The sequence below is a fragment of the Choristoneura fumiferana genome, chromosome 25 (genome assembly GCF_025370935.1).
Source record: "Choristoneura fumiferana chromosome 25, NRCan_CFum_1, whole genome shotgun sequence".
In the NCBI taxonomy this organism is placed as follows: domain Eukaryota; kingdom Metazoa; phylum Arthropoda; class Insecta; order Lepidoptera; family Tortricidae; genus Choristoneura; species Choristoneura fumiferana.
In genome coordinates, this window is record NC_133496.1 from 15,162,140 (window position 1) to 15,189,136 (window position 26,997).

At 38.3% G+C, this 26,997-nt stretch overlaps 1 protein-coding gene across 1 annotated transcript in view; it reads left to right on the forward strand.

The window, feature by feature from the left end:
* Nucleotides 1-26,997, forward strand: part of Oamb (Octopamine receptor in mushroom bodies) — a 182,182-nt gene that overhangs the window by 110,967 nt on the left and 44,218 nt on the right. Inside the window, exon 3 of the mRNA XM_074107037.1 lies at nucleotides 9,025-9,167. Coding sequence (XP_073963138.1) covers nucleotides 9,025-9,167 — 143 coding nt within the window. The remainder of the gene's footprint in view (nucleotides 1-9,024; nucleotides 9,168-26,997) is intronic.

Below are 26,997 nucleotides of genomic sequence, written 5' to 3' on the forward strand. Positions count from 1 at the left end.
TAGCTGCAGGAACCTGCAGGACCTAACTTGGGGCGATCTTGCGTTACGTGCCCAGGCTAGCTTACTGTAAAGGTACGAGGGCGACTGTTGCTTCATAATGCCAAACATAAGGCAAGCTAAATGTAATTTTTGGCGGGAGTACATATTCAGAATCCTATTTTGATTTAAATATGGTGATACATGCGCACGTGGCGGTATATGGAAGCAAAAACGCGCGCAGGCGTTTTGAACCCTCTGAACCAGCTATGGGTCCGTGCCAGAAGGCGAGGCCCGTACACAGTGTCACAATAATTTAGTTTAGAGAGCACAAGTGCCTCACATAACCGCACTCTAAGCTCAATATCAATAAAATCACGAATTCTGTAAAGGATTTTAAGCCTATAGAAGCAGTTACGAACTGTGCTAAGTATATAATCTTCAAACCGTAACTGCTCGTCCATTAAAATTCCCAAGTTTCGAGCTTTTTCTACGCGTTCAAGGCAATTATGATTTATGTGTACTGTGAAATTGCTTTTTGATAATTCATCTATTTGTTTTTTTGTGCCTAGTAATAAGTATTTAGATTTAGTAGGATTTAATGCAAGAGAATTTAAAAATGACCACCTAGAAATGTTTTCAAGATCCTCATTAAGTTTTTCAACCTCTGATTTTATGCTGTTTACATCACACGAAATATATAATTGCAAGTCATCTGCATAAATATGATATTGACAATGTTTAATGACTTGCGTGATATCACAACTGTACAGAATAAAAGAATAGGACCCAAAATTGAGCCCTGTGGAACACCTCTGGGTACGGGATGGATATCCGACTTGCAACTCCCACCATTAGGTCCCTGGATTTCCACAAGCTGGCTTCGATTACCGAGATAGCTAGCAAACCATTTAACGGTGTTAGGCTCAAATCCATAATAAGTCATTTTTGACAGCAGTAAGGATATATTGATGGTATCGAACGCCCTCGAAAAATCCAACAGTGTGAGTATCGTACCACGGCCCCTGTCCTGAGCAGTTAAAATATCGTCTGTTACGTCGAGTAAGGCAGTTGCCGTGCTTCGGTGCTTACGAAAGCCCGATTGAACCACCGGTAGAATCTCAGTAAACTCCAAGTAGTCAGTTAACTGTTGACAAACTATTCTCTCAAGTACTTTAGAAAGGCAAGGTAATATACTAATCGGTCGTAGGTCTTTTACGTATACTGGATTAGGAATTTTAGGAATAGGACGTACCACAGAAACTTTCCAAGCATCTGGAAATGATTGGGTTTTTATCGATAAATTCATCATCGCAGTTATGACTCCTAGGGTACGAGGTAAAGTGAGGAGAATCATGTTCAAAGCTATTTCATCAACGCCCTGAGCATTAGACTTTAGGCTCTGAATAATTTTAAGAACTAGTTCCTCTGTGACTGACTTCAGTGTAAATGTGGAGGACCCAAAAGAGTTAAATTCGTAAAATGTAAGTTGACTGATTGAGATTTCATTGCTACTAGGTAGATTTAGAAAGTGTTCATTAATAGTATTAGGGTCATTAAAATGTTTAGGCAATTGCTTCTCATTACTAATAAAAACATCATTCTTAAGATTTTTCCACAGAACTTTAGAGTTATTAGCACAACGGTTTATCCTGTGTGAAAAATACGCACGCTTCTCATTAAATATAGCACAGGTAACCAAACGCTTTAAATCCTTATAGTACTCCTTGTGCACTTGAGAGTTTGTGCGTTTATACCAGGAGTGAAAGAGATAGCACGATTAGAAAGAGACAGCTATACTGAGAACATGCGAGAAGGTGTGTGACAAGGATAGCCTATATGTGTGAGAGAAACAGACTGATGATCCTGTTTCCGGAATATTCTAGTAACTGTGTGAGAGAGATAGCACATGAAAGAGACAGACACTCTACTCGTTTCCGGAACATTCGAGATGTAGGTATGACGTCCTAGCTGGACTGTTCTCGAACTTTGTGGACCGATTCACCGGGGGTATATAAGCCGGGCGAGGTTGCGGCGGAGACAGTTTCGAATGCGATACGGAGCGATAAACATCGAAGAGAATCAAAGCGACTTGTAAGCGAGTTTTAGAGTGCGAAATTACTGTGAACTGTTTTTAAGTGTTTTGTAAAGTTAAGTAACAGTGTGAAAATAAATCCTACTCTTATTCATCGGTGTTAAAAGTGCTTTTCAATCACGAACCCACCCCACGAACGTAACAATATAAATAAAAATGAATCGTAAAATGTGTTGCTAAGCGCAAAACTCGGGAACGGCTGGTCCGATTTCGCTAATTCTTTTTTTGTTGTGTTCGTTACTATAAGGAGAAGGTTTTTATGGAAAAAAACCACGAGGCGAAGCCGCCGGCAACAGCTAGTATTAAATATATTGACCCGGATAACACACGTCTTAAATCGAGTTTAGCTCGACATGTTTCGGGCTAATCCGTAGCCCTTCGTCTTCGGACCAACGCGACTCAGCGGCTGCTGCAACACGCGCACTGCGCGCCGCCGCTCTGCTCGCGCGACTACCCGACGAAACTGACACCGGCACACAACTACCCACCTTTTCATCATCATTACAACTGTCAAATGTAGGGTAGCACACAACACTAACAACATCGCTCTGTAAAGGTACGTTCACACACACCGATGACGCAGCACGAGTATTTAACACCGTTTTCCAACTCGGAGGTACCGTCCAACCACAATCCCGGTTAAAATTCGGACGACGACTAATCTCGATGGCTTCACGCACTTTCCGCGGAATGAAAAATTTCTCTCTCGCAAGTACAGATACTCTATCAAATCTGATATAGTGCGTCGAATCCGAGTCTAATATATTTAATATGAGTGAGGCTCACGGTAGTTTCATGTTCAAAATCGACTATCTATATTGGATCGAGCTATAGGACGTCCGCTATTGGACATAGTCCTCCCATATAGACCTACAGTTGCTTCGGTTGAAAGCGGCCTGCATCCACCGCGAAGCCGCGGCATTAACCAGGTTATCCGTCCAACTCGTCGGTGGACGTCCTACGTTGCCGATCCACGATCCGCGACCTTCTATGCTCTGTTGAAATATTGCTTGATCAAAATGAGCTACGGGCTACGCCGTAGCACTTCGTAGCACAGCTACGGCCTGCGTAGATGCATGTTTTTTGTTTACGTAACCCACCAATAAGTGGCGACAGAATAACAATGACCATAAATGCTTAAATTCATGTAATTGTTTTTTCATTTTTACTGTTTATCTTGCACGGTAATTTTTAGGGTTCCGTGCTACAAATTCAGAATAACGGAATCCGTGTATCGCTGTGTTCACACCATAGAATGGCTTCGCTAGTGTACACAGGTTTCCTCGTGACATTTTCCTTGACAAAAATCATGGTAAAATTACAGATGTATATTCGCACGTACATTCTGAAAAACTCAAAAATCATATCAGCCGTAGGACGTCCACTGTGCTTCGGTTGGGAGCGGCCGGCATCCACCGTGAACCCGCGGCTTTAAGGGCCGCCACAAACACTCGAAATTCTGTTCTTCGTTGATTCCGGATTTCGAACGCAGTAAATCCATACAAATCTATGGCCCTACTACATACATACAGGAGTTTTCCGTCCGAAGTTTTCTTCGATTCGGATTTCCTTATGGTGGCCTGTGCGTTCGGAATTGAAATAAACGTATGTATATGATGTATTTACGGAATTCCGAAACGGAAAAAGCCGTAAAGGCTTATTCTATTCTATTCTATCTCGCTGGTAGACCACGCATATAAGAAAGTTACATTTTTTTTTATAATGCTACGGAGCTAGCCGAGTGGGAGTCCGATTCCCTCTTGGCCAGCTTTTCGTATCAGAGTAGAATCTTTTTTAAGAACTTTAACTTGTGTAAAGTATTCTCAACAGATGTCGACGACAGCTTTCTTGGAAATATTGAAAAAGTTTTGAATAAATCAAAAGTTGGCCGTTTGCGCGGGCGTATGGCAGGTGATACGGCCAGGTTGAGATTTACATAACCGTTTAAGATGCTTGCAGAATGTACTGACACACTGACAAACTAAAACAACTACATAAACATCTATGCACTAGCCGTTACTGGTTGCGGTCACTGGATTTTTTTAATTTTACTTTATCAAAAGCCTCATCTGTGGCAGATGATTCAGGCATTGTATCAGTGGCACTTTCTTGGTGACTGAACAAGCCTATACAAGAGCGGCATCTCTGACCACACAACTGGTATAAGAAAGCAATCGAGTTTGAAGGGATGATTTCACGTGCTCTGGTTCTTTTGCACGCTAAAGCCTGGAATCAAGCTTGGTTGAGGGCTTGACGTCCATCTACTAGACGCCTCCGCCACCCACTCCTCTTTCCCGCGAGTTTCTTCCATTTGTCGAGCTCAGCTAGATGTTAAAATGCGGTCAATGTCATGTTAATTTTATTAAACCCCGAAAATAACATCGTTTATTTCATTTAGGTACATTGCACGAAGAACATCCAAGCAAAAGATCATTTGTTCCAGTTTCTTCTTTTCTTAGCCTTTTTCAACCATCTTGGCGTAGGCCTTCTTCTGATTCCTCCATTTTCCTCTGTTCTGTGCCGCCTGTATCCCATTAGTATCTGCAATTAGTATCTTCCTTGACTTTATCGCGTTGGTCTTCCTCTTCGCTTTTTTTCCCAAGGCCTCAACTTCAAGACCATTCTAGCCCTCAAGTCATGTCATGTTAGGCTACCAGCCCTGCCCCCAGACAGTTAAGACCTGAAAAGTGTGGTTTTCCGACATCTGTAACTTTGCTTTGCTCTGTAACTCTGCTCTCTGAGCTTCTTGTCTTGCATAGCAGTTGAGACCTTGGGATCCACCATTTGGTGCATATAATACAATCTCCTGCATTTTAATATCTATCACAGCGGAGCATGCAAAAATACCGGACACTTCCTACCGACCTATAATAGACTCGTACCAGATATTTGTGCACGCTTTACTGTGTCAGATATCAGTGCAGGTCTACTACTTTAGCGAAATTTCGTATTTCGTGCAACGTGCGTATCATATCTCGATGCGTCACTCTAAGCTCCAAAAGGCAAATAAGTCAAGATTATCGTTATACAATGTAAAGTAAATCGGATTGCCAACCCAATGAATCGACATCTTAACAAAGTTAGCTCAAGACCACCCAGGCAGGTTCTTCAATAAAAATTACCATTCGCTCCCAACTCCTAACTCTCAACTCTCAGTATAACTTTAGAGTAGCTTCCGCTATCATAATTCAATATAAACTTTTACGGTGCGCTGCTTTGTGTGTTTGTCGATCACTTGTTGCTCGATGCTAAAGGAGAGTGTCGTTTATTTTGAATTTTAGAAATATTGCCGTTGCCAATACTTATTTATCTACAAACAATATTATTATTATGTTCTTTATTTTTTTTTCATTGTTAGGTTTAGGTTTTTATAATAGTTATAAAAAGTAAAATACAGAAAAGTACATACAAAATAAAAATATTATAAAAACCTATCCTAAGTAGTTTGCCGGTAACGGGGCAGGGCCCAAGCTACCGGTGGCCAGGGCCGCAGAGTGAGGAACCTCCGGACGATGCGTGCCGTGTCCAGAAGTACCGCCTTATTATTATTATTATTGTTGTTAGCCTATTCTGTCCCATCATCATCATCATCGGTCTATCTTAGTACACTGCTGGTCATAGGCCTCTCCAATTGCACGCCACTGAGCACGATCCTCAGCCACTCTCATCCAGTTACTGCCAGCTACCCTGCGAAGATCGTCGCTCCACCTAATATGAGGGCGTCTCACGCCACGCTTGCCGATCCGCGGTCTCCACTCAAGAACTCGTTTACCCCAGCGGTTATCGGTTCTTCGGCTGATATAGCCGGCCCACTGCCACTTCAGTTTGCTTATCCGGTGAGCTATGTCGATGACTTTAGTTCTCTCTCGGATCTCCTCGTTCCGAACTCGTTCGTTATTCTGTCCCACTGCTGAGCAAAGGCCTCCCCCGATACTTCCACTGCTCTCTGTCCACTGCTTACAAGGGCCAGGCCTTCAAGAAGTAGTCTAGTTCATTAGGTCAGTACAAACAATTGGACAACGAAAAACTCCGAATATTCAGATGTGATTTCATTGACTATTGATATTGAACACTATAAGCGGTACAGAAAACACAGGTACTTAGAAATATTCCAAGTCAAGCAATGGGCTGCGTTTCCACCATGTGCGAGGATGTGTTGCGAAGAATGTGTTTTTCTCAAACATGCTATGTAATGTTTATGTTGTGTTCCATAAAACAGGCTTCAAAATATACCGTTGCAGGCCTAGGCCTGAAAGACAACAGTCTTTTGTTTCAATGCAAAACGTCAAATATAAAGGCCATTATACACGACTTGAAATTAATAATCTGAATTTCTATGGTTCATTTATTAGTTACTAAATAAATTCACAGGACTATGAATATTCTATATGTAAATATTACCGACGCGTTTTACGTCAAATTACAATTTAATTTTAATAATAAAGTATTAATGTAGCTGATTAAATGGGCTGCAGGTCGTGTATAATGGCCCTAAAAGCTGAACAGTAAACACAATAAATAAAAATTTGCCGGGAAAATTGACAAGTGTCATAGTCTTTTTCTTTTTTTTGATTGACTGGACTTGAGCTTTAGCCTCTGCAAGCATTGTCATTTCAAAAGTTTCGTTTAGAAAAGTGATTTTTTATTGTTGCAGTCCGTTATATCTACATGTTTTATAGCAATTTGATTTTATTAGGATTATTTTAACGTTTTAAAAAATCATGTTAGAATGAAATAAACAATTATATGTATAGATGGAAGTTATAATTTGAGTCTGGTACAATTTTAGTTGTCTTACGACTAAAACATTGATTTCTAAAAGTTTTTATTTCTTTTAGTGCATGTTTGAGAAAAGCACTATACTAGCCTCGGCGTGAAAGAACATGCCAGCCTCGTATACCTATCCGGACTCGCTTCGCTCGGCCGTCTATACATACTTGGCCTGCAAGCCTTTCTTTCCCGGCCTCTGCAGTAATGTTCTATTTCGTGAATCAATAGAAACGCTTCATTTACCTATCCTCGCTCAGCAGTGGTGGAAACAGCTGAGCGGATTGAGGAAACTTAAATGAATTGTGTTTCTATTGGTTTCTTCGCACGTCTCTGGGAGAAACGCAGCGATAGGTGGCCCTGCGGCCTTATCGTTTCATAGCGAATTTTATATTACAATGAAAACCGAATACTATAAGGGATTTTGTGAGAAAATTATCAATTTGAAAAGATGCTCCTTCTGAGAAAAACAAACCTATTAAGAAATGCAAGAAGGCACAATCCGGGTAACTGTGTTTTACAGTCCTTAAGCTTCTAATTCCCTTAACCCTTCCACTAATTCACAGAACAGCAAATCTCAAGGCAACCCTGACAAACGTACCTTTCGCGACAATATCTCCCGATCCCAACGTAATGAATTTATGCGTGTTGAAGAATTTATAATAGTCTAGCTCCTTCCAGGCACCCGATAAATAAATTATTTCGCCTTCTCTATCTACCGTTTTATTTTCTTGTTATCCATGCCGAGAATTGTATGGAAAAGAAAATCCGTCGATTCAACTTCATTACGTGCGAATTGCTCATTCGATTCAAATTTTGTAAAATGACTGTAGTCGCGCGTTTATTTTCCTTTTTGTGAGCGTATTTTTGATTAAGGGTGTTGCTGTGTGCTTTTACAGCCTTGCTTGATTCTTTGAAGGTCGTTTTGTTCGAGCAGCTGTGATGCAACCTGAAAATAATTAAATTTATGTAAAAAAAAAGTATATTTTTTGCTGCGATTAACTTGATGTTTACACACTTACTAAGATAATACAAAAAAATGAAAATATAATAAACTTGTTTGTACATAATATAGATCTCGACTAGACTATATTTCAGTATCGTGGAGAAAACATTTTTGTTAGGCTACCTGGAGAGCCAGAGAAGCGTGAGTTCAATATGTCTTTGAATGCAAATCCTCGTAGGTTAGAGCGAGCAAGCTTAGCCATACTTCTCATTACTGACGTCATGTAAAAAAATTGGCAAACCATTAGAAATCTTGTTGCTATGATACCACGCACCGCTGTGTTACACGCCACGTTGGATCGCATCATTGAGTAAATGATGCGTTTCTATTAACCTGTCCTCTCCCAGAGGCACAAATTTGTGCCCAAATTCCTTTGATCCTGTTATCCTGGGAGATGACAGATTAAGGCGGGTATGACGTCCAAACCACAACCAATCATAACATAACATAACATGTACAAGTAACACCTGTGATGTTCCAGCAAAATAAATCATTTCATTTTCATTTTCATTTTCAATCGTAACGTACTCGTATTAGTTACCCGCCGTACCACCTCACCTTGCCCCTCTCGTCCATCCAACTACATACAGTGATATAGACTTAAGTACTAATATGACTGATCGATTCTGTGCATCTCTACTTACTTTCCTTTACCTTAAGCGTACCCTAGCCGCAGGACAAGCATGTTAAGATTTTGGTAGCAATCCACACGGACCTACAAAAACAACAAAATTATACAAAAAAAAAAAACAAGTCTTTATTTTATAATAGGTAAGTAAATTCATTGCAGTTATTAATATTTTCTTTAATTATTTAAAAACAATATTCATTTATTTTGTTATGTCAGTAATTCTACTCAATTTCTAATTCTACCGGCTCTCTAATGAAAATGACAGAAAAACGGCCAGTATTATCTAAAATACTTAGCTGGTATGCAACCTTGCTAAAATGTTTAATTGGTGTACGCTGCGTTTATAACTTTTAGACTGGCCACTGTGAAACAAAGAGTTTAATAAAATACAACCTGCTTTAAAATTATATAGTGTTATCGATTCAATTCATTTAAAACCAACTACTTTTAGGTTTTCGCTTATTAAATGAACACCTATAAAAATCCTATCTACCCGTAAAAAACAAAATGTGATTGCCTAAGAAAGTGACAAAGGGTTACTTGTTTCAGGAAACTGCCTGGTGATCGCTGCGGTCCTGTGTTCCTCGAAGTTGCGCAGTGTCACGAATCTGTTCATTGTATCGCTGGCCGTCGCAGACTTACTAGTTGGAGTGGCTGTGCTACCGTTTTCTGCCACTAGAGAAGTTTTCGAGGTATGTATCGCTCTAATATTCACCACAGGCTAACTGTGTAGAGTGTTCTAATAGAACCATTGTGAAAAAATTATTACAGAAAGATCTCTTTCGAAACGAATTTATACGCGTAAATGAAACGCTAGTCTGAACCCTAAAAAGCTGGAAATCTTTTAAAAATAAATGTTATAATGATCTGCTAATGAAAACTTAGAAAAAAGTCCCCAGTTGTTCATCATTCAGTTTCAATGACAATAATACTTACCAAGAAGTATCAGAAGAAAACATAATAACCTAATTATTTTTAAGTTTGTAAGAAAGAGTCTTTATATTTGTCTGCAAATATTAGCAACAATTATATTACGGCTTTTGAACTAGACTTGATATTAAAGCAAGTAACTACGTTAAGTTCAACTTGTAAACACGAACCTTCGCTCGCCGGTCTCAAACTTAAACTCAAGCTAAGTAATAGTAATGAAAAGTTTCCATTTGCCGAAACAATGAGCGTTGGGAACATTTTGATTAATTTACTTATAGTGTGTGAACAATACGAACGTTTCATACTAAATCTAAATACTACAATACATTCGCAGTAACGCTCGATCATTGTGTGAACTCATGTGTGATGATGTGCGAGTGTGTGTTGTACTGCGAGTCCGATGAACATCCAAAATGCAGTCAACTATTAGCCTAAAAAATTATTCCTAAAACTAGGAATAAATTTTTTTTATTCGACTGGATGGCAAACGGGTAGGTGGGTCTCCTGATGGTAAGAGATCACCACCGCCCATAAACATCTGCAACACCAGGGGTATTGCAGACATGTTACCAACCTAGAGGCCTAAGATGGGATACTTCACGTGCCAGTAATTTCACCGGCTATCTTACTCTCTACGCCGAAACACAACAGTGCAAGCAGTGCTGCTTCACGGCAGGATTAGCGAGAAAGATGGTGGTAGCAATCCGGGCAGACCTTGCACAAGGTCCTACCACCTTCAGCTGTATTAGCGACATTTTGTCAGACTTGTTTTATTTCTGACACTTGGTTCGTTTCTTATTATCAACATCATCATCTCAGCCTGATACACCAACTGCAGGGCGTATGCCTCCAGTCAGGATGAAACGGCTCGGGCCGTAGTTTCCACGCGGGCTCAGTGCGGATTGGGAACTTCACACACGCCATCAAATTCGTCGTCAGTGTGTGCAGATTTTTTCACGATGTTTTTGTTTTCCATAATATAAAGAGGTTCGAACCCAAGACCCTCTGCTTGAAGCAAAATAAGTCAAAATACTAGGCCACCACGTCCACTGTTGAATAAATTAAGACCTCCATACACCTACAACCGATTACAACCACTCATAGACTTTTGCTGCTCACGGTACATATTTGATTATTCCATCCCGCATCCCGTTAGCATTCGTATTCACTCGTCAACGTATCTGTGCAGCCGTTGGAAACCTGTCCACGTATGGAAATGACGTGTACAGAGCTTTAAACCAACCGGAGATGCCAACAAGCCTACCATTGCATTGCAAAAAGTATAGATCAGCACCGTTACATGTGTGATGATTGCTTGAGAAACTCAAGGCTTGTAATTACTACAGTGTAATGTTAATCTCAAAAGTGGTAGATTTTTTTTTGACATTCATAAGTGCTTGTTGTGGCTAAATTGAATAAAGATATTTTGACTTTGACTTTGACTTTGAAAAATGGCTGCTCGGATTTTGATTAAACGTAGCTAAGAACCAAAGCAGTTACACTAGATTTTATCTCCGAAGACACTGGTTGAGTTTGAAACGCGTCAGTTTAGTGTGGTGGTGGTGATAGTAGGGTTTCTATGATTTGTGTGTTCTTACAGGTCTAGGAGCTGTATAAACACACATTGGTTGCATAGACGTGTAGCTATAGTACGGTCGCGAGTGAGCAAAGTATTTTTTTATATAGTCCCCACAAAGTAACACCTGATTCAATAAATTACGGAAAATACAGTCGAATTGATTTTACTTCCTTTCCCTTTGCAAACACGTCAACAACGCACGCTTTTACAAGAAAACGCGCAAACAAAATTCGTTTGCTAACTGTCAAACGCAGCACCTCGGCGTTCTGACATAACTGACAGCTAATAATGTCAGAACGGGAGAACGTTTTATGTGATACCCTGTTAGGTTTTATTTGTTTGCGTAACACTTTAGCACGTGAGTGTGGTCTTTTGATATGGTATGTGGGGTTTTTAGGTATGTCAAAGTGGTATAAACTAGTCTTATATGAACCCTTAAATGGATATTTGATAAAAACATACACCTAAAAATACCTACGTATGTAAACGCACATGGTGTTTAAAAAAATCCTATAGTGTTAAGAGATCCTAATTGCTAATGGTTCGTTTCCTGTTCAGATTTACCACAAATCTTTCAACAACCTGCAAAGCAAATTAACGTTTCTCTTAAAAATTTCCAACCAAACTTTGTAAAAAGTGGCTTTCTTTCCCTCCGTGCAACAGAGCAATGAAAGTTAAATTAAATAATACGGCCTCGGTCAAAGTTATTAAATTCAAGACCGCAACGTCCATTTTGCGGTTACACTGTATTATATAGCGGCAGAACGTAACAATAAGCCATCATTTCTGTAATTAGACACTTTCAGCCTGCTGCGGCAGTGAGCAACAGATGTGGCTAGAGAAGAGTTAAATTTGAATTGGTGGTCCACACAAAATCCAACCGTAACCGGTGGCCCTAAAGATCATCCTCAGACAAATACTGTAGAGCGGGATGACAGAACTATGTCAAGCAAATTCAGACATTGCATAGCAGCGATAGGGTTAAAATTTTGCTACGGTTCCTAAATTGAACCTAGGTAGTGAAGAATAGCAGTTTAGAGTGAAACTTACAGTTTTCGATTTAAGGTTGTGTTTTGGCTGTGGATTTTTAAGTCGGGTAAGTGTCTTTAGGGACGTTATTAGAACTCGGACGGCTTTCAATCGGATATTTCCGTGGCGTTCTTTGTTCGTCGGCCGTCCGTCTTTAAAAAGTAAACATGGCTTTATCTTTCGCAGGGTTAACCTGAAATACTACTATATTATAAATGCGAAAGTGAGCATGTTTCCTTGTTTACTTCGATGACTGTATGTAAAGTCCAGTGTTTTGAACCTGACTACGAAACATGAGATCCCGGGTTTGATCGCATTTATGTTCGCTCTCGAGTCTTAGTCGTTTAATACGTATGTATTTATCTTTATAAGGATGTTTTTGTTTATCCATTTTCTAGCACTCGTAGTATAAGCTTTGCCTAGTTTGAGACTAGGTCAATTGGTGTTAATTGTCCCGTGATATTTATTTATTTATTTTGTTTGTTCTTTGTTATACGATCGTGATCATGATTTGGTTATAGATAAAAAGAGACCTTAATAAGATCGTGGGATAGATTAATCCTATAAAAATGTATAGTTCCTGCGGGCGCATGATAAACGAATCATTTGGAGACAAAGTCACTGCCAACAGCTAGGAGAAGAAAAACAATTCTTGGTCGGCCGTAAATTTTGAATGAGGTACAATGGTACAGAAGATCACTCTTAAAACAAGCATGTTTTTGGGTTCAAACTACATCTCGGAAAACGAAGTAAGATACACATCATCATCATCGTCGTCAGCATCTCCGTATAATATATCCCACTGCAGGACGCAAGCCTCCATGCAGAAGTAGAGGACTATAACTGTAATTCCCAAAAAAAAACAGTGCGAATTGGAACCCTATACACGCAATTGAATTGCTTCAAAGGAGGAGGCGGGATCTCAAGATTTTCCGCCGCCGTAATGCTTATGTTAAAAGACAAACGCGCATGAATTCCGAATGAATGCAGAGGTGCATACCAGGATTTGAACTCATGATCTTCTGCGTGAAAATCCATGGGCACTACAGCGCTACCGTGGCTTTACTACAAATCGGTTTAAGTATATTTTATTTTTTACCCTACCGCCACCATTTGTAAATCCACTAGAACAGGCGTACCATCAGTCCCGTTTCAAAGTAGGTCAATTATTTCTATCAATGGATTTAGAGCCTAATCCAATAAAATCCCCAGTGATTTCTTATTTGGATTCGCAAAGTAGGCAAGGGATAATTCTAAGTTGTTTGTACAGAAAATAATGGTTGAGATTATGTTTATTTTTAAGAATCCGTTATGTCAGTGGAATTAAAATAAAGTCATGTTTCTAGAAGTAGTTGAAATGCATAACTTTGTAAATTAATAACAAAATGAACATGGAGTATGATAAAACCAATAAGGCATAAATAAGAATAAATAAATATCACGGGATAATTCACACCAATTGACCTAGTTCCAAAGTAAGCTTAGCAAAGCTTGTGTCATGGGTACTAAGCAATGGGCATGGCATAGAAGCCCAGATCCCTGATAAAGCGTCTCATAAAGTATAGTAAAGGCAGAAGACTTCGGTTACAGTTCAGAATTATCGTGTAACATTCACGAATCAACGGACTGATAGTCCGAACTGATGAAAATTTAAGCTCTCTCTTGTAGTACACGAGGGCGTTTTAAATCCATTCGTCAATCCGATGTGCGTGACAAAAACCCAGTATGATGGACTAAAATGACACTAGAATGAGCGTGTAAACGAAATCTTAGAGAAACTGAATTAATTTGCTACGAAGGGAAATCCAACAGAAGAAAACGGCGCTGAGCAAGACTTCAAAAATACAGTAACCTTATTGTGTTTAATTTCTTAAGACCGACACAAAAAGAGGGATATTATAATAATAAGTTTATTTCATAATCCTCTTACAAAAGAAAAGTATGACGCCAATGACTGCCTATCTTCTGTCTGTGGCACTGTTGCTCTCAAATAGATAATCCGATTTCGATGTGGTATTTTACGTCAAAGCGAGTTTCTTTGCAGTGTAATTTTGTAGATTCAGTCGCTTTGATACTAACCCCCGCCTGCTTGTGTTCCCCCATCATAATAATATAAACCCTTGTATGAATCGCTTCATACAATAAACATATGTCACGGCCCCAATCCGGAGGCTACTGATAAAATGCTACATTGATTCGGAAGTGATTCTCTTACGTGCGCACATTTACTGGAGTCGCTATCGGAAGACGTAAGTTATGAGCATCAGCGATTTAAATGATCGACTAACTCGAAAATGTTTATATCGTATGCTGCTCGAAATACGTAACCGTGGCTAGAGATACTCAGTGCTATACTCAATGACCTCTGTCCCTCTCTCAACAGGTGGGTCTTAAAATTAATATGAGCCGGTGAAATTACTGGCACTTGAGGTATTCCATCTTAGGCCTCTAGGTCGGCAACAAATCTGCAATAACCCTGGTGTTGCAGATGCTTATGGACGGTGGTGATCTCTTAGTGGAGACCCACTTGCTCGTTTGCCATCCAGTCGCATAAAAAATAAAATAAAAAACAAAACTAAAATCATGTCAGAACGTTTTAATGTCACCGGTTAAAGGAAACAGGCTGTCGCCCACTCTTTTTACATTTGACAGATTGTCTAGTTAGGCAAGTCTAACTGCATTAAGATTACTTTTTGGAGTCTTTTTGTGTTTTTTATTTCAACTCCAATTTTTTTTGAAAATACAAACTGAATAGAATAGAATAGAATAGAATTATTTTATGCTGAAATATTAATGCACAGAAAAAACCAGAAAAATAAGACCAGCACTGGGAATCGAACCCAGGTCCTCGGCATTCCGTGCCGCGTGCTATCCAGCAGTGGTGTAGCCGTATAGCACGCGGCACGGAATGCCGAGGACCTGGGTTCGATTCCCAGTGCTGGTCTTATTTTTCTGTTTTTTTCTGTGCATTTATATTTCATTTTGTATTTTTAATTTAGGTTTTACGGGATGACCGTAAAAGTAAAAATTTGGAATTGAAATAAAAAAAATACAAAAAGATTCCAAAAACCAATCCAAATTTTTTGTTACTTTTACGGTCATCCAAATAATCGTATTGCCATTCTAAAACAGTTTCTGCTATACAAATGTGTGTTAGTTTTCGGATAAAAAAGTTTATTCGGGTATCTGATGTTGAGACACACTTGAAACCTGCAAATTGTAGAAGTCAATTTATATATAACCTAATCTAACCTAACAAAAAGCTGGAAAACCCCCGGCTTTGTCACTTCAAAGTTCAATATCTCTATAACGGCTAAACCGATTTTGATAAAACATACCTAAGAACCATCGCTAGAAAACCAGCTTTAAAATTAAAAAACCGAATTCAAATCGGTCCACCCGTTTAAGAGCTACGGTGCCACAGACAGACAGACACACATAGCGGTCAAACTTATAACACCCCTCTTTTTGCGTCGGGGGTTAAAAATAGTAGAAGACAGCGTATCCCTTGCACCACAACGCCCAGTCAATTCTTGGCGAAAGTATCATGTGTTGGAACTTGGTTCGCAGCCGGCAGCGCCAGCGAAATTGATATTGGGAACAGTTTATCTCCTAGTACCATGGCATTGCTTACGTTCACGACAATTTGCAAAAATGGGGTGGGCAGGTTGAATAAATAAATATCATGGGACTTTATTGACACCAATTGACTTTGTAGTATGGCAATTGGCCACAGCAGCAGTAGCTCAGTGTTTAGCAGTAACACAATAGTTTACTGCTACATAAACGCATATTGCTTGTGTCAGCGACAATCATGATGTATATAATCTAAGGTTTACTTAATAAAAAGGGTTCTCGTTCTCTTTACGCACAACTACAGATATCGTTTTATTGACCACCTCCCACCTCATCTCCTTATATTACAACCTAGTCCCAAACTAAGCAAAGCTTGTTCTATGGATACTACGCAACGGATAAACATACTTATATTATAAAGTAGATAAATACATACTTATTAAATATAATTACCCGGATAACTCACGTCTTAAATCGAGTTTAGCTCGACATGTTTCGGGCTAATCCGTAGCCCTTCGTCTTCGGAGCAACGCGACTCAGCGGCTGCTGCAACACGCGCGTGTTGCGTGTTGCAGCAGCCGAACTCGATTTAAGACGTGAGTTATCCGGGTCATTATATTTAATTTGAGTGAGTCTCACGGTAGTTTCATGTTCAAAATACATACTTAAATATATATTATCCATACTTAAATAGTTATTAGACCCGAGAACAAACATTAGTATTATTTAATAATTTATTAATTTAATTATTTTTTTTTTAACCCCCGACGCAAAAAGAGGGGTGTTATAAGTTTGACCGCTATGTGTGTCTGTCTGTCTGTGGCACCGTAGCTCTTAAACGGGTGGACCGATTTGAATGCTTTTTTTATATTGAAAGCAGGTTTTCTAGCGATGGTTTTTAGACAATACATGTTTTATCAAAATCGGTTCAGCCGTTTTTGAGATATTGAACTTTGAAGTGACAAAGTCGGGGGTTTTCCAACTTTTTGTTGGTTAGGTTAGTTAGTTCATTAGTATTATTGATAAGAGTAGGTACAAATATCTCCCCGGCCAGGGATCGACCCCGGGACCTCATGCTTCGTAGTCAGGTTCTCTAACCACTTGGCTATCCGGTCGTCAATGAAAATAGAGCAACATTCGGATCGGCAAGCGCAGCGTAGGACGTCCACCAACGAGATGGACGGATGACCTGGTTAAAGCCGCGGGTTCAAGGATACAGGGCGCTTCCAACCGAAGCCAGTGGATGTCTATGGGGGAGGCCTATGGCCAACAGTGGACGTCTTACGGCTGATTTGATGGTGATGACGATGATGAGAGTAACATTAGCCTTTACCTTAGCTTTGCTCGTTAACGATAAGTACCACTACCATGAGTTTACAGTGACCGTACTCGATAGCGACGGCGTAAATTATTTGTATGGAGAATGAGGGCTATCGTTTTTCATCTCACTAGATGGCGCACTGTTGCGTGAGGTTTTTAAGTATGGCTTTCAAAGTCTGTTATTACGGGCGTGAAAACAAAGTTTAGATTAAAATCCATGTTTATACACTTGAAACCGTACCATAAAAATATCGAGCATGCCACAGTGCTTCATAGTCCCCGTTTTGTTCGGAAAAAAGGGAGGACAAAGGTTTCCGAAAGACAAAACTGTCTCAAAACACAGACATTAATATATTGCAAAATATTCACAAAATTATTCTAATTTTAAATAAACCCGCGTAGCTCAGCCAAAAACTATGAGATTTGACATTTCGGAGACCCCACGCTACACTAGCGCCTCTAGCGGCGAATTCATACGCGATAGCCCTCATTGTTCAGCGCCTCTACAAATAAATTTACGCCGTCGCTATCGAATACGGTCACTGTAAACTCATGGTAGTGGTAGGTACTGGTTGAATTGAAATTCCAATCGTTCATTCTCTGTGTTCATTTTCCTTTAGAATGTGTTGATAATGCTAAATTATTTTTGTGATTCGCTATGTTGTGTGTGTGTGTTGTTTTGTGGCCACCAGAGTTCATCATTATAGCAACACAACCGTTTACCATGATGCTCTGGTTTGAGTTCGAAACAGTCGCGTAATGTGGTGGCGGTAGTGACAGTTGGGTTTATGTGATTTGTTTGTGTTCTTACAATATGGTGGTAGGAGCTGTATTAACTCGCATTACATAGACGTAGCTATCATAAGGTTGTGGGTGAGCAAAGTAATTGTTTTAAAGTCCATTGATATGGACTTCCGCAAATAAATGCCTGATTCAATAAATTAAATACAATCCAATATTGCTATTACACAAAAAAGCAGCAAAACAAGCTTGAGTTTTTTTAATATCTTCTTTTAATCTTAACAGTTCGGTGTGCTTACTATTTATTCCGTTGTATAGATAAATTACCCAGAGCATGTAATTGCATATGTATGGATGTATGTAAACTCTTTATTGTACAAATAAGTATTTATTATTTATTTATTTATTATTTATTTGTGATACACAGGTAAAATACATTGAGTCGTACAATATGATGAGAAAAAGTTCTCTGCGATCTACCTAAAAGGCGTACAAATTTTCAACTTAAATCTAAAACAATATCTAATACAAAACAATAAAAATAAAAACAGAAACTACACTAAATATGACAGTAATATTATTATTATACAAGGTGCTATTATTATTATTATATATTATTACAGTATTATTATTAATTAATCATATCTATACAGCAGCAATGATTATAATATTTTATAACAGAGTCACGATAAAACAAATAGGTAATTGATTGAAATGTCAGGTTTTATTAATCAGAAATTCATCAATAGTATAATATGCTTCAGTTATTAGCCTTGCCTTCAAATGTTTTTTAAAATTATTAATATCTAGCTCTTTAAGGCTTCGGACAACGAATTATAAATTTTTGTTGCCATGCCTAGGACACTTTTCCTTAACAAGGCTGTTCTGCCTTTCATAATTTGTATTTTATGTTTATGGCGAACACTTCTGGAGCCGTTGTTACATTGCAATGGAAACAACGTAGGATTTGACTTGACAAAGACTGCAACTTCGTAAATGTATAGGCTGGCTAAAGTCAATATCTTCAGTTCTTTAAAATGAGGCTTGCAGGTATCAGAGTTCTTAAGACCACGAATAGCTCGGATACATTTCTTTTGTGCAAGAAAAACTGATTGATTATTGGTAGAATTACCCCAGAAGATGATACCATATCTAAGGATTGATCCTACATATCCATGATATGCCAACAGTGCAGTGTTCTGGTCTGTTATTTTGGACAGCCTTCTTAGAGCAAAAACAAAACTATTTATACGGGTGCATAGAGAATTGGTATGTGGTTTCCAATTCAAATGATTATCAATTTCAATACCTAAAAATTTACTACGTTTACATGTTCAATAACTCTATCTTTATACTTTACATTAAGATTGATTGAATTTGATCTGGATTGATGGAATTGCATAATTTTTGTCTTTTCAATATTAATTTTTAATCTATTTATATCTAGCCATTCGATGATCGTTGCAAGTGTATTATTTATTTCGTTCTCATATGTGTCGGAGTTGGACGCTCTAATTAAGCATGTGCTGTCATCAGCAAACAATACATTGGATAATTGATATGCGCAGGCAAGTCATTAATATACAATAGAAATAGAAGGGGTCCCAAGATACTTCCTTGAGGCACACCATGGAGCTGTGATCTAAATTCGGAGTAGTAGGTAATTTCTTGCTTTGTTCTATCACAAATTCTTTTAATTAAAGTGCATTGCATTCTATTGTGTAAGTACGATTCTAATAATTTTAAAGAAACTCCTCTAATTCCATAGCGTTCCAACTTTTTAGTAATATATTATGATCGACCAAATCGAACGCTTTCGTCATGTCCATGTATATTGCGCTAATAGGGGTTCTTGTACCCGTACATTTTGTAACCATTTCTATTAATTGAAATATTGCTAATGTAGTGGACTTGCTTTCCTGAATCCATTTTGTTCATTTACTAATATGTTTTCTTTTTCCATGAAGTTGTAAATTTGTTCATAGATGATTTCTCTGCAATTTTGGAGAATATAGACAATAGGGCTATGGGTCTATAGTTTCCCATTTCCTGTCTGTCGTTCTTTTTATGCAATGGTTTAACTACCGCGATTTTTAATTTATCCGGGAATACCCTTTCTCAAGCATAAGATTGAAAATATAAGTTAATGGGTTGCTTATAATTTCAGCACAATGTTTTATTATGTAAGTTGTTATTTCATCAAATCCGGTGCTCTTGGTATTCTTGAGAGATTTTATTATTCTGTGAATTTGCGACGGTGTCACTGGACCCATAAAAAACACAATTGACAGACATTGATTTGTAGTGGTATCTTAGACAAATTAAGTACAAAGTGGTGATGTGTGTTTATAGCTACGAACAATTATTTATTCGCAGCTTTATAGGCATTCTATATTTGAAATTTCCCTTTTCCCGTACTATCAGCATAAAAAGAGGTCACCTACAATAATTACACTTGCCCACTTGCTCGTTTGCCATCCAGTCGAATAAAAAAAAAATATTGAAGAAGAAAATTCCTGATTTCATAATAAAATTTCACGGAGTCGTGCTGTCATCTTTCATCCACCATTACCTCTCATATTTCGTTTTCTAGAATTTTTTTACCGTACAACGGCAAAAACTACTAGACACTGGCAAAATTGTCCTCCGATGGACAGAGCCATATTTTTTTAAAGAAACAACAAGAAAATTCCAAAATAATGTCAGTGTCAAATTCTAAATATTATAAAAGAAAGTGAAGAAAACAAATATTAGATATAGATATCAAGGAGGGGAAATGGGTCGAATTACATAATATTATTATCAATACTTGTGACAACTCAGATAAAGAATTAAATGATAGTGAATGGAAGCAAAAAGGACTGAATATTATTTTATTTGTTAAGAAGGGTATGTAATTAATTTCATTAAATTAATTAAGAGAAATACTTAAGTTATTCTCTTTTCATGCGTACCGTACAACCACTAAAAATGCAATTCCAAGCTCTCGCTAATTCATCTATTTATAGTTAGCTACTGCTAGAATAGGGGTTGTGTAATGTGTTAGAATTACTTTAGACCTAAGAACCTGGAAGCCTTCATGAATAATGTAACGTTACGTGTCTAGGGTGTCAACTTAACCCTCGAAAGCTTAAAAGCTAACTCATTTTCTGGGCCGTAGAAAAATATACGGGTTAGCTTGCGTTTCCACCAGAGTTCTGTAAGGAAGCGTTACGAGTAATATGTTTGTCATGAACCAATAGAAACGCTCTACCGATCCTCGCTCAGTGCAGCTCTAGTGGAAACAGCTCAGCGGAGCGAAATTTAGGTACGACGAGCGGCGAGGAGTCATCATCCCATCATCATCCCAGCCTATATACGTCCCACTGCAGGGCACAGGCCTCCTCTCGGAATGAGGAATGGGCGGTAGTTCCCACGCGGGCCACTGGCGGATTGGGAACTGCACACACACCGTTGAATTGCTTCGCAGGTTTTTTATGCAGGTTTCCTCACGATGTTTTCCTTCACCGTAAAGCTCGTGGTAAATTTCAAATGTAATTCCGCACATGAATTTCGAAAAACTCAGAGGTGCGAGCCGGGGTTTGAACCCACGATCCTCTGCTTGAGAGGCCATAGGTCAACCACTCGGCCAACCATGGCTCCACTCCGGCGAGGAGTGGTTAGTATGAATTGTTACCACAACGCACGAACCGAGCGAGCGGCAGCGTCCGGCGAAGTGCCAGAACCGATTATGAGGGCGTTTCATGATATGCCTAGGAATTTCATGATCTGCCTAAACTGGCCAAATCATGAAATAGCGGCGTTGCGCAAAACATTGTTCACTACATCTGTATCTGGTTAGACATGTCACTGCAACGGTTACTGCCTTTTCGCAACTTTTCATTTCGTAGGTAAACTCTAACCCCCTTATTCATAAAACTTAACAAGCCTATGTTAACTAACAAATGCTTTGTCCCTTTCTAACAAATACAAATGTCGAAGTGACAGATAAGGACAAACGAATTTTAGCGGCATTTTAACTAAAATAGGTTTGATTGTCGTTTATGAATAAGGGGGTTAAATTGTAAATATTTGAGGATTTATTTCAGGGCCATCGTGTAGAACCCTTTAGGTTAGGTTAGGTTAGTTTTATAGAAATCATGAAATATTTACAGTTTCAGAAATATTAAACAGTATGGAAATAAAAAGTTGCGAAATGAATCAGGTTGCCAAACGTTTTCGCCGAAACATTAGTAAACATCACTGCACACTATTTTGTGACCAATTTTACTATGTCTAAAGCAAAATAAGCTATTACATCTTTCCCAGTATTTCCATGGCATTGCTGTAATTAATGTGTTAAATCTTGAAATTTCTGAACTGCTAAATTTAGAGACATGAATTACCGCGGTTTTCTCCATGTATCGAAATTTTCGGTAATTCTCATGGAATTTGGTAAAGTAAATCTCGGAATTTCAAGTCAATTGTTAGATTGGTATATACAAGTAAAGCCGATGGTAAAGGCACTAGCCTAATACTAGTGAAATATCTTTTTAAGAAGAATAAAAATATACAGCACATACTCGTACTTACGGTTTTCATTTTCTAATAATTAAAATTCGTTTCTAGAATCCAGGCTTAAGATTAGGTTTGAATTTTTAACTCTAATCTCTGGAATTACTTCTTAATAAATATAGCTGCAGTCAATCCACAGTTTACCGTAGTAAACTGTACACTCCCCAAGACCCACATCGGCTACCCGCGGACATAAAAAAATGAATGTTCGGATGAGACATTTGGACGCACACTAATAAAACTTCTTTTAGACAAGTCATTGTACTCTTTAAAAGAATACATTGAGATTTTATGTTGACATCATAATATGCATTTCATTTTTGTTTTTATGTACCTTGTTATGTACTCTTGTTTTTGTTTTGTTGACATTTTTCAGTTTTGTGAAGTGAATTTTAATTTTTTATTTAATTTTATTGTTTTTTGTCATTTTAATTATTTTAAGTATATTCTTGTTTTGCTTTTAATTATTATTATTATACTGAATTCGAATTTGACATTCTAAATTTAATTTTTTATTCTGGCTGACAATTTATTGTAATAAGATTTATTTTTTTGTATACATTCGACGATCCTTTTGTGAATTTCTTGTAATTAACTGACATGTGTTTATAATGTATTTTTTCAAAAGTTAATAAATAAATCTAATCTAATCTATCTGACAACAACAAAGCGTGCATAAATATCTGATATGACTCTATTCCTAGGGCCGGTAGGACGTGTGTCAGATAATTACTCAGATATTTTTCATCTCTCCTGTTCGGAAAGTTTCATTTTCATGGGTTGATAACCGGGTGGAAAATTGCGTTTTAAAGAAAGAAAGAAAGAAAGAAAATACATTTATTCACAACACAAGACACAACAATAGTATTAAGTACAAATAGACAACACGTAGGAAAGTATGTGTCACTGCGGTTGTGAATAGGACACTGGCTCAGCATAATGCTGAAGCGTTAATAATAAACACCCCAGCGCTGATTTTCAGCCAGCACCGTTGGTGACCCTCGGACCGCTACAAAGATATACTACACAGTTTTATTACTATACATAAGACTACATAAATAGATAATTTGTAAACAATGAAACATATTATTTATTTTATGGCTTTGAAGGACATTAACATTAGTACATAAACATAATTATTATACACTCACTTGCCAAATATACAACACCGTTAGGTACGCGAGCTAAAAGGAAACATGAAATTAACAACCGAAACAAAAAGAAGTTTTGTGTAATAGTGCTGGAAGGGAGAGGAATTAATGGAATCATCTCTAGGGTGGAAAGTTTATTTTTTATTTTTACGATTAGACACGGAGTCGAAGATAAACTTTTTATTAGCCTATTTTTGTGTCCCACTGCTGGGCAAAGGCCTCTCCTCTCTTGCTCCACTCCTGCCTATCAAAGCTATACATGAAACGACGTGTTTATTACGATTTATAGGTTCACATTAAAACATTTAATTCACAGTTTGTCTATTTTTTTCGCAATTACAGCAAATCAACACTTAAAATTATTCCTCTATTTTGCTGCTCACCATAATGCCATGGCCCATGATAGCATGACACTTTTGTTCACGCTTCGGCATGGCCATCTAGATGCACGATGTGACCAAGGAGCTTACTTATTTATATACCTACAACACTGTTTGGAATTTTAATTGATTTATTCTTAGTATACCTCTTTTATAAAATGTTCTTGTAGTATTTTACTTTCCTCACAATCGAAATGAAAAGTGTTTAGAATGTCTAACTCGGGTGAAATTACCCATTTCCCCTCGAACTATTGGCGCTCGAACGAAGTGAGACGGAATAGTTCGAGGGGAAATGGGTATTAATGTTATATTTTTATATTTTAGAATTTTAATTATTACTAGCTATTGCCCACGGCTTCGCCCCCGTTGAATTTTTTCTGTATTTTCTTTCATAAAAACCTTCTCCTGACAGTAACGAACACAACAAAAAAAGAATTAGCGAAATCGATCCAGCAGTTCCCGAGTTTTGCGCTTAGCAACACATTTTACGATTTATTTTTATTTATACAGATATATGGAAGATTATTTAGACATCAAATTATAGTACATTACTGTAGAGGCCGGGAAGTAGGAGGTCCGCGTTCCGGCCGAGGCTTGTATAGTGCTTTTCTCAAACATGACATGAAATAAAATAAAAAAAAACAAGAAATGAAGCTGGCGGGACGCTAGTCTCGTCGCCGTGTTGTGTGGCTGCTGGCGCGGCGGCTGCGGGCGGTGGTGCTGGCGGAGGGCGCGCGCCGTGCCGCATTGAGCGTTGAAACAAAAGACGGTCGCATTGCCGGCCGAGGGCGGGAAATTTGTATGAAATCTCTTTGCAGGCCGCTAGAGTGACCGCGCGCACGCAGCTGAGCCGCAGCGCCTGCAGCGCGATACTTCTCGGCCTATTATTTGTAACACAACGTCAATATTTCATGTCATGTTTGAGAAAAGATTATTTCGTTTAATACTAAGTTAAATTTATTTTCCCCCCTTTTGTTAACAGTGCCTTTATAATATGTAAGACTTGTTCTAGTGCATAATTTATTTGTGTCAATGGAATAAAGAGATATGACCATGAGTATGAAAAACTTTGATATCCGAACCCAAATTTGAATCCACAAGCCCCTTCGTTAGAGGCCATAGGTAAAACCATTAGGCTGCTATAGCTACGTTAATTTTTATCGATGTCATTTTGACTACGGACCCCTAAAACCTTAATATCGGAGGCAAAACTTTCTTCCCGACTTTGACATTGACACATCCAACGCAATATCGGAAGGCCAAAACACACTGGCACCGCTATAGTGCCCCAAATTCCTGGGGCCTAACTAATTTAATTAGGGAACCCTCGTCCAATCAGCTAATTCAGGGGCCAGTGAAAATAGAACCCTAAGCCTGCGTGACCATAATTGGCTGCTGTTAAAAATATACGCACCTTAGATCAAATGCTAGATTAGACTCGTGAAGGAACTTTGTAGGATTAAAAGCGTATTATGATTAGTTGTTGGGGGAAAGTTTGTGCAATGATTGTGTAATTTACTATGAATTTGAAGAGTTTTGCGATTAGGGGAACTCTTGCGGCGTATCAAATGTATGTTTTTTTTTCGAGTTTGATTTTGTACAGTATTAGCAATAGATAGATAGATAAAAATAACTTTATTGGTATACGTGACCTAAAATAATAATAAGTCAATTAAGAATAATAAGGATAAGGATTTCTAAACATTATACCCCCATATACTAAGTATCATCGAAATCGTTATTCTTAATCGTGATTATGTATAAACTCCAATTCAATAGAATCTGACAATCCTGTAGACACTTCCAGCCTACTAATATAAACACCGGGCTGCCTAAAGGCTTTGTGATGTGACTATTATTCTTTTTTGATTCCTTTTAGATGATAATTGCATCAACAGGGACATATATAATCAAGTGTACCCACGATAGGGTGTCTTAAATATGTAGAAAATTGACAGATTCTATTGAAGTGTACTATATTATAACTACTTAATATTATAAATGCGAAAGTAACTCTGTCTGTCTGTCTGTCTGTTACGCTTTCACTTCGAAACCGCTGAACCAATTTTGATGAAATTTGGTATAGAGATAGCTTAAGCGCCAAGGATCAACAAAGGATACTTTTTATTCCGGTAGAGGGCGCCACCGCGCGATAACCTAGGTCCGCGCCGACGAAGTCGCGGGCATAAGCTAGTTGTATAATCAGAATATCGGAATCGGCTCCAACGATTATAATGATTTATTATATGGCTGTATGGTGTCAAATTTGCATTCCATTTCTGACAGATAAATTATGTTAAATTATAAAAATGTCATATCTGAAGCATCCTGTATTGAGAGCGTGTGGACCGGTTCCTGGGCGGCGCGGCCAGCCGGCCCGTCCGATGTATGCGATGTAGGTACGGAGTTTTTGTGTCTGAATTGTGGGGTGTTGCGATTAAGTATGTCATTGTTATAATAATTTGTAGGCATGTGTTAGTACAATATGAAAATTAGAGTAAGCATCCATATTGTTATTTATAACTATTGCGGAATGCAGCATCGATACAAACCGTGATGCGGTTTAACGATGCGATAAATGATTAATTGTATTTTTTCTTATATTAATTAATAAAAAAAGACAATTTAATGAATAGGTACAATACAAATAAAAAAGAAAAATATAGACAAAAAAGAAATAACAATGTCAAGATATTAAAATTTAAACAAATATACAATCATAATTAGTCAAACAATACAAATTAATATTCTTTATTGCACACTACAAATCAGTACAAAAAATCTATATATTACTTATACATTTAGGGTAGACCAATAGGCAATATTAAAATAACAATGATCTGAAGACTGGCCGTGCGCTGGTGTGGGACTCTACCTGTACAGATACCCTGGCGGCGTCCTACCTACCAGCAACTATACCAAATGTGCGGGTGCGGCGGCAGACGCTCGGGAACGCCTCAAGATCACAAAATATAGCTGTCTCGGCGCCCAATATCATTTCTTTGCTTTCAGCGTCGAGACTCTAGGTCCGTGGGGTAAGGGTGCGCTGGAGCTACACAGGGAGCTCAGCAATAGGTTAAGGGAGGCAACAGGCAACCCTCGCGCCGGCAGCTTTCTCGCGCAAAGAATCTCAATCGCAGTTCAACGCGGGAATGCTGCCTGCGTGATGGGCACCATGCCAAGAGACCACCTCTCTTTTTTAATTAAAGTTTTTTAGTTTTAGTTATTTTAATTTAATAGTAGTTTTAGTCCTATGGATATT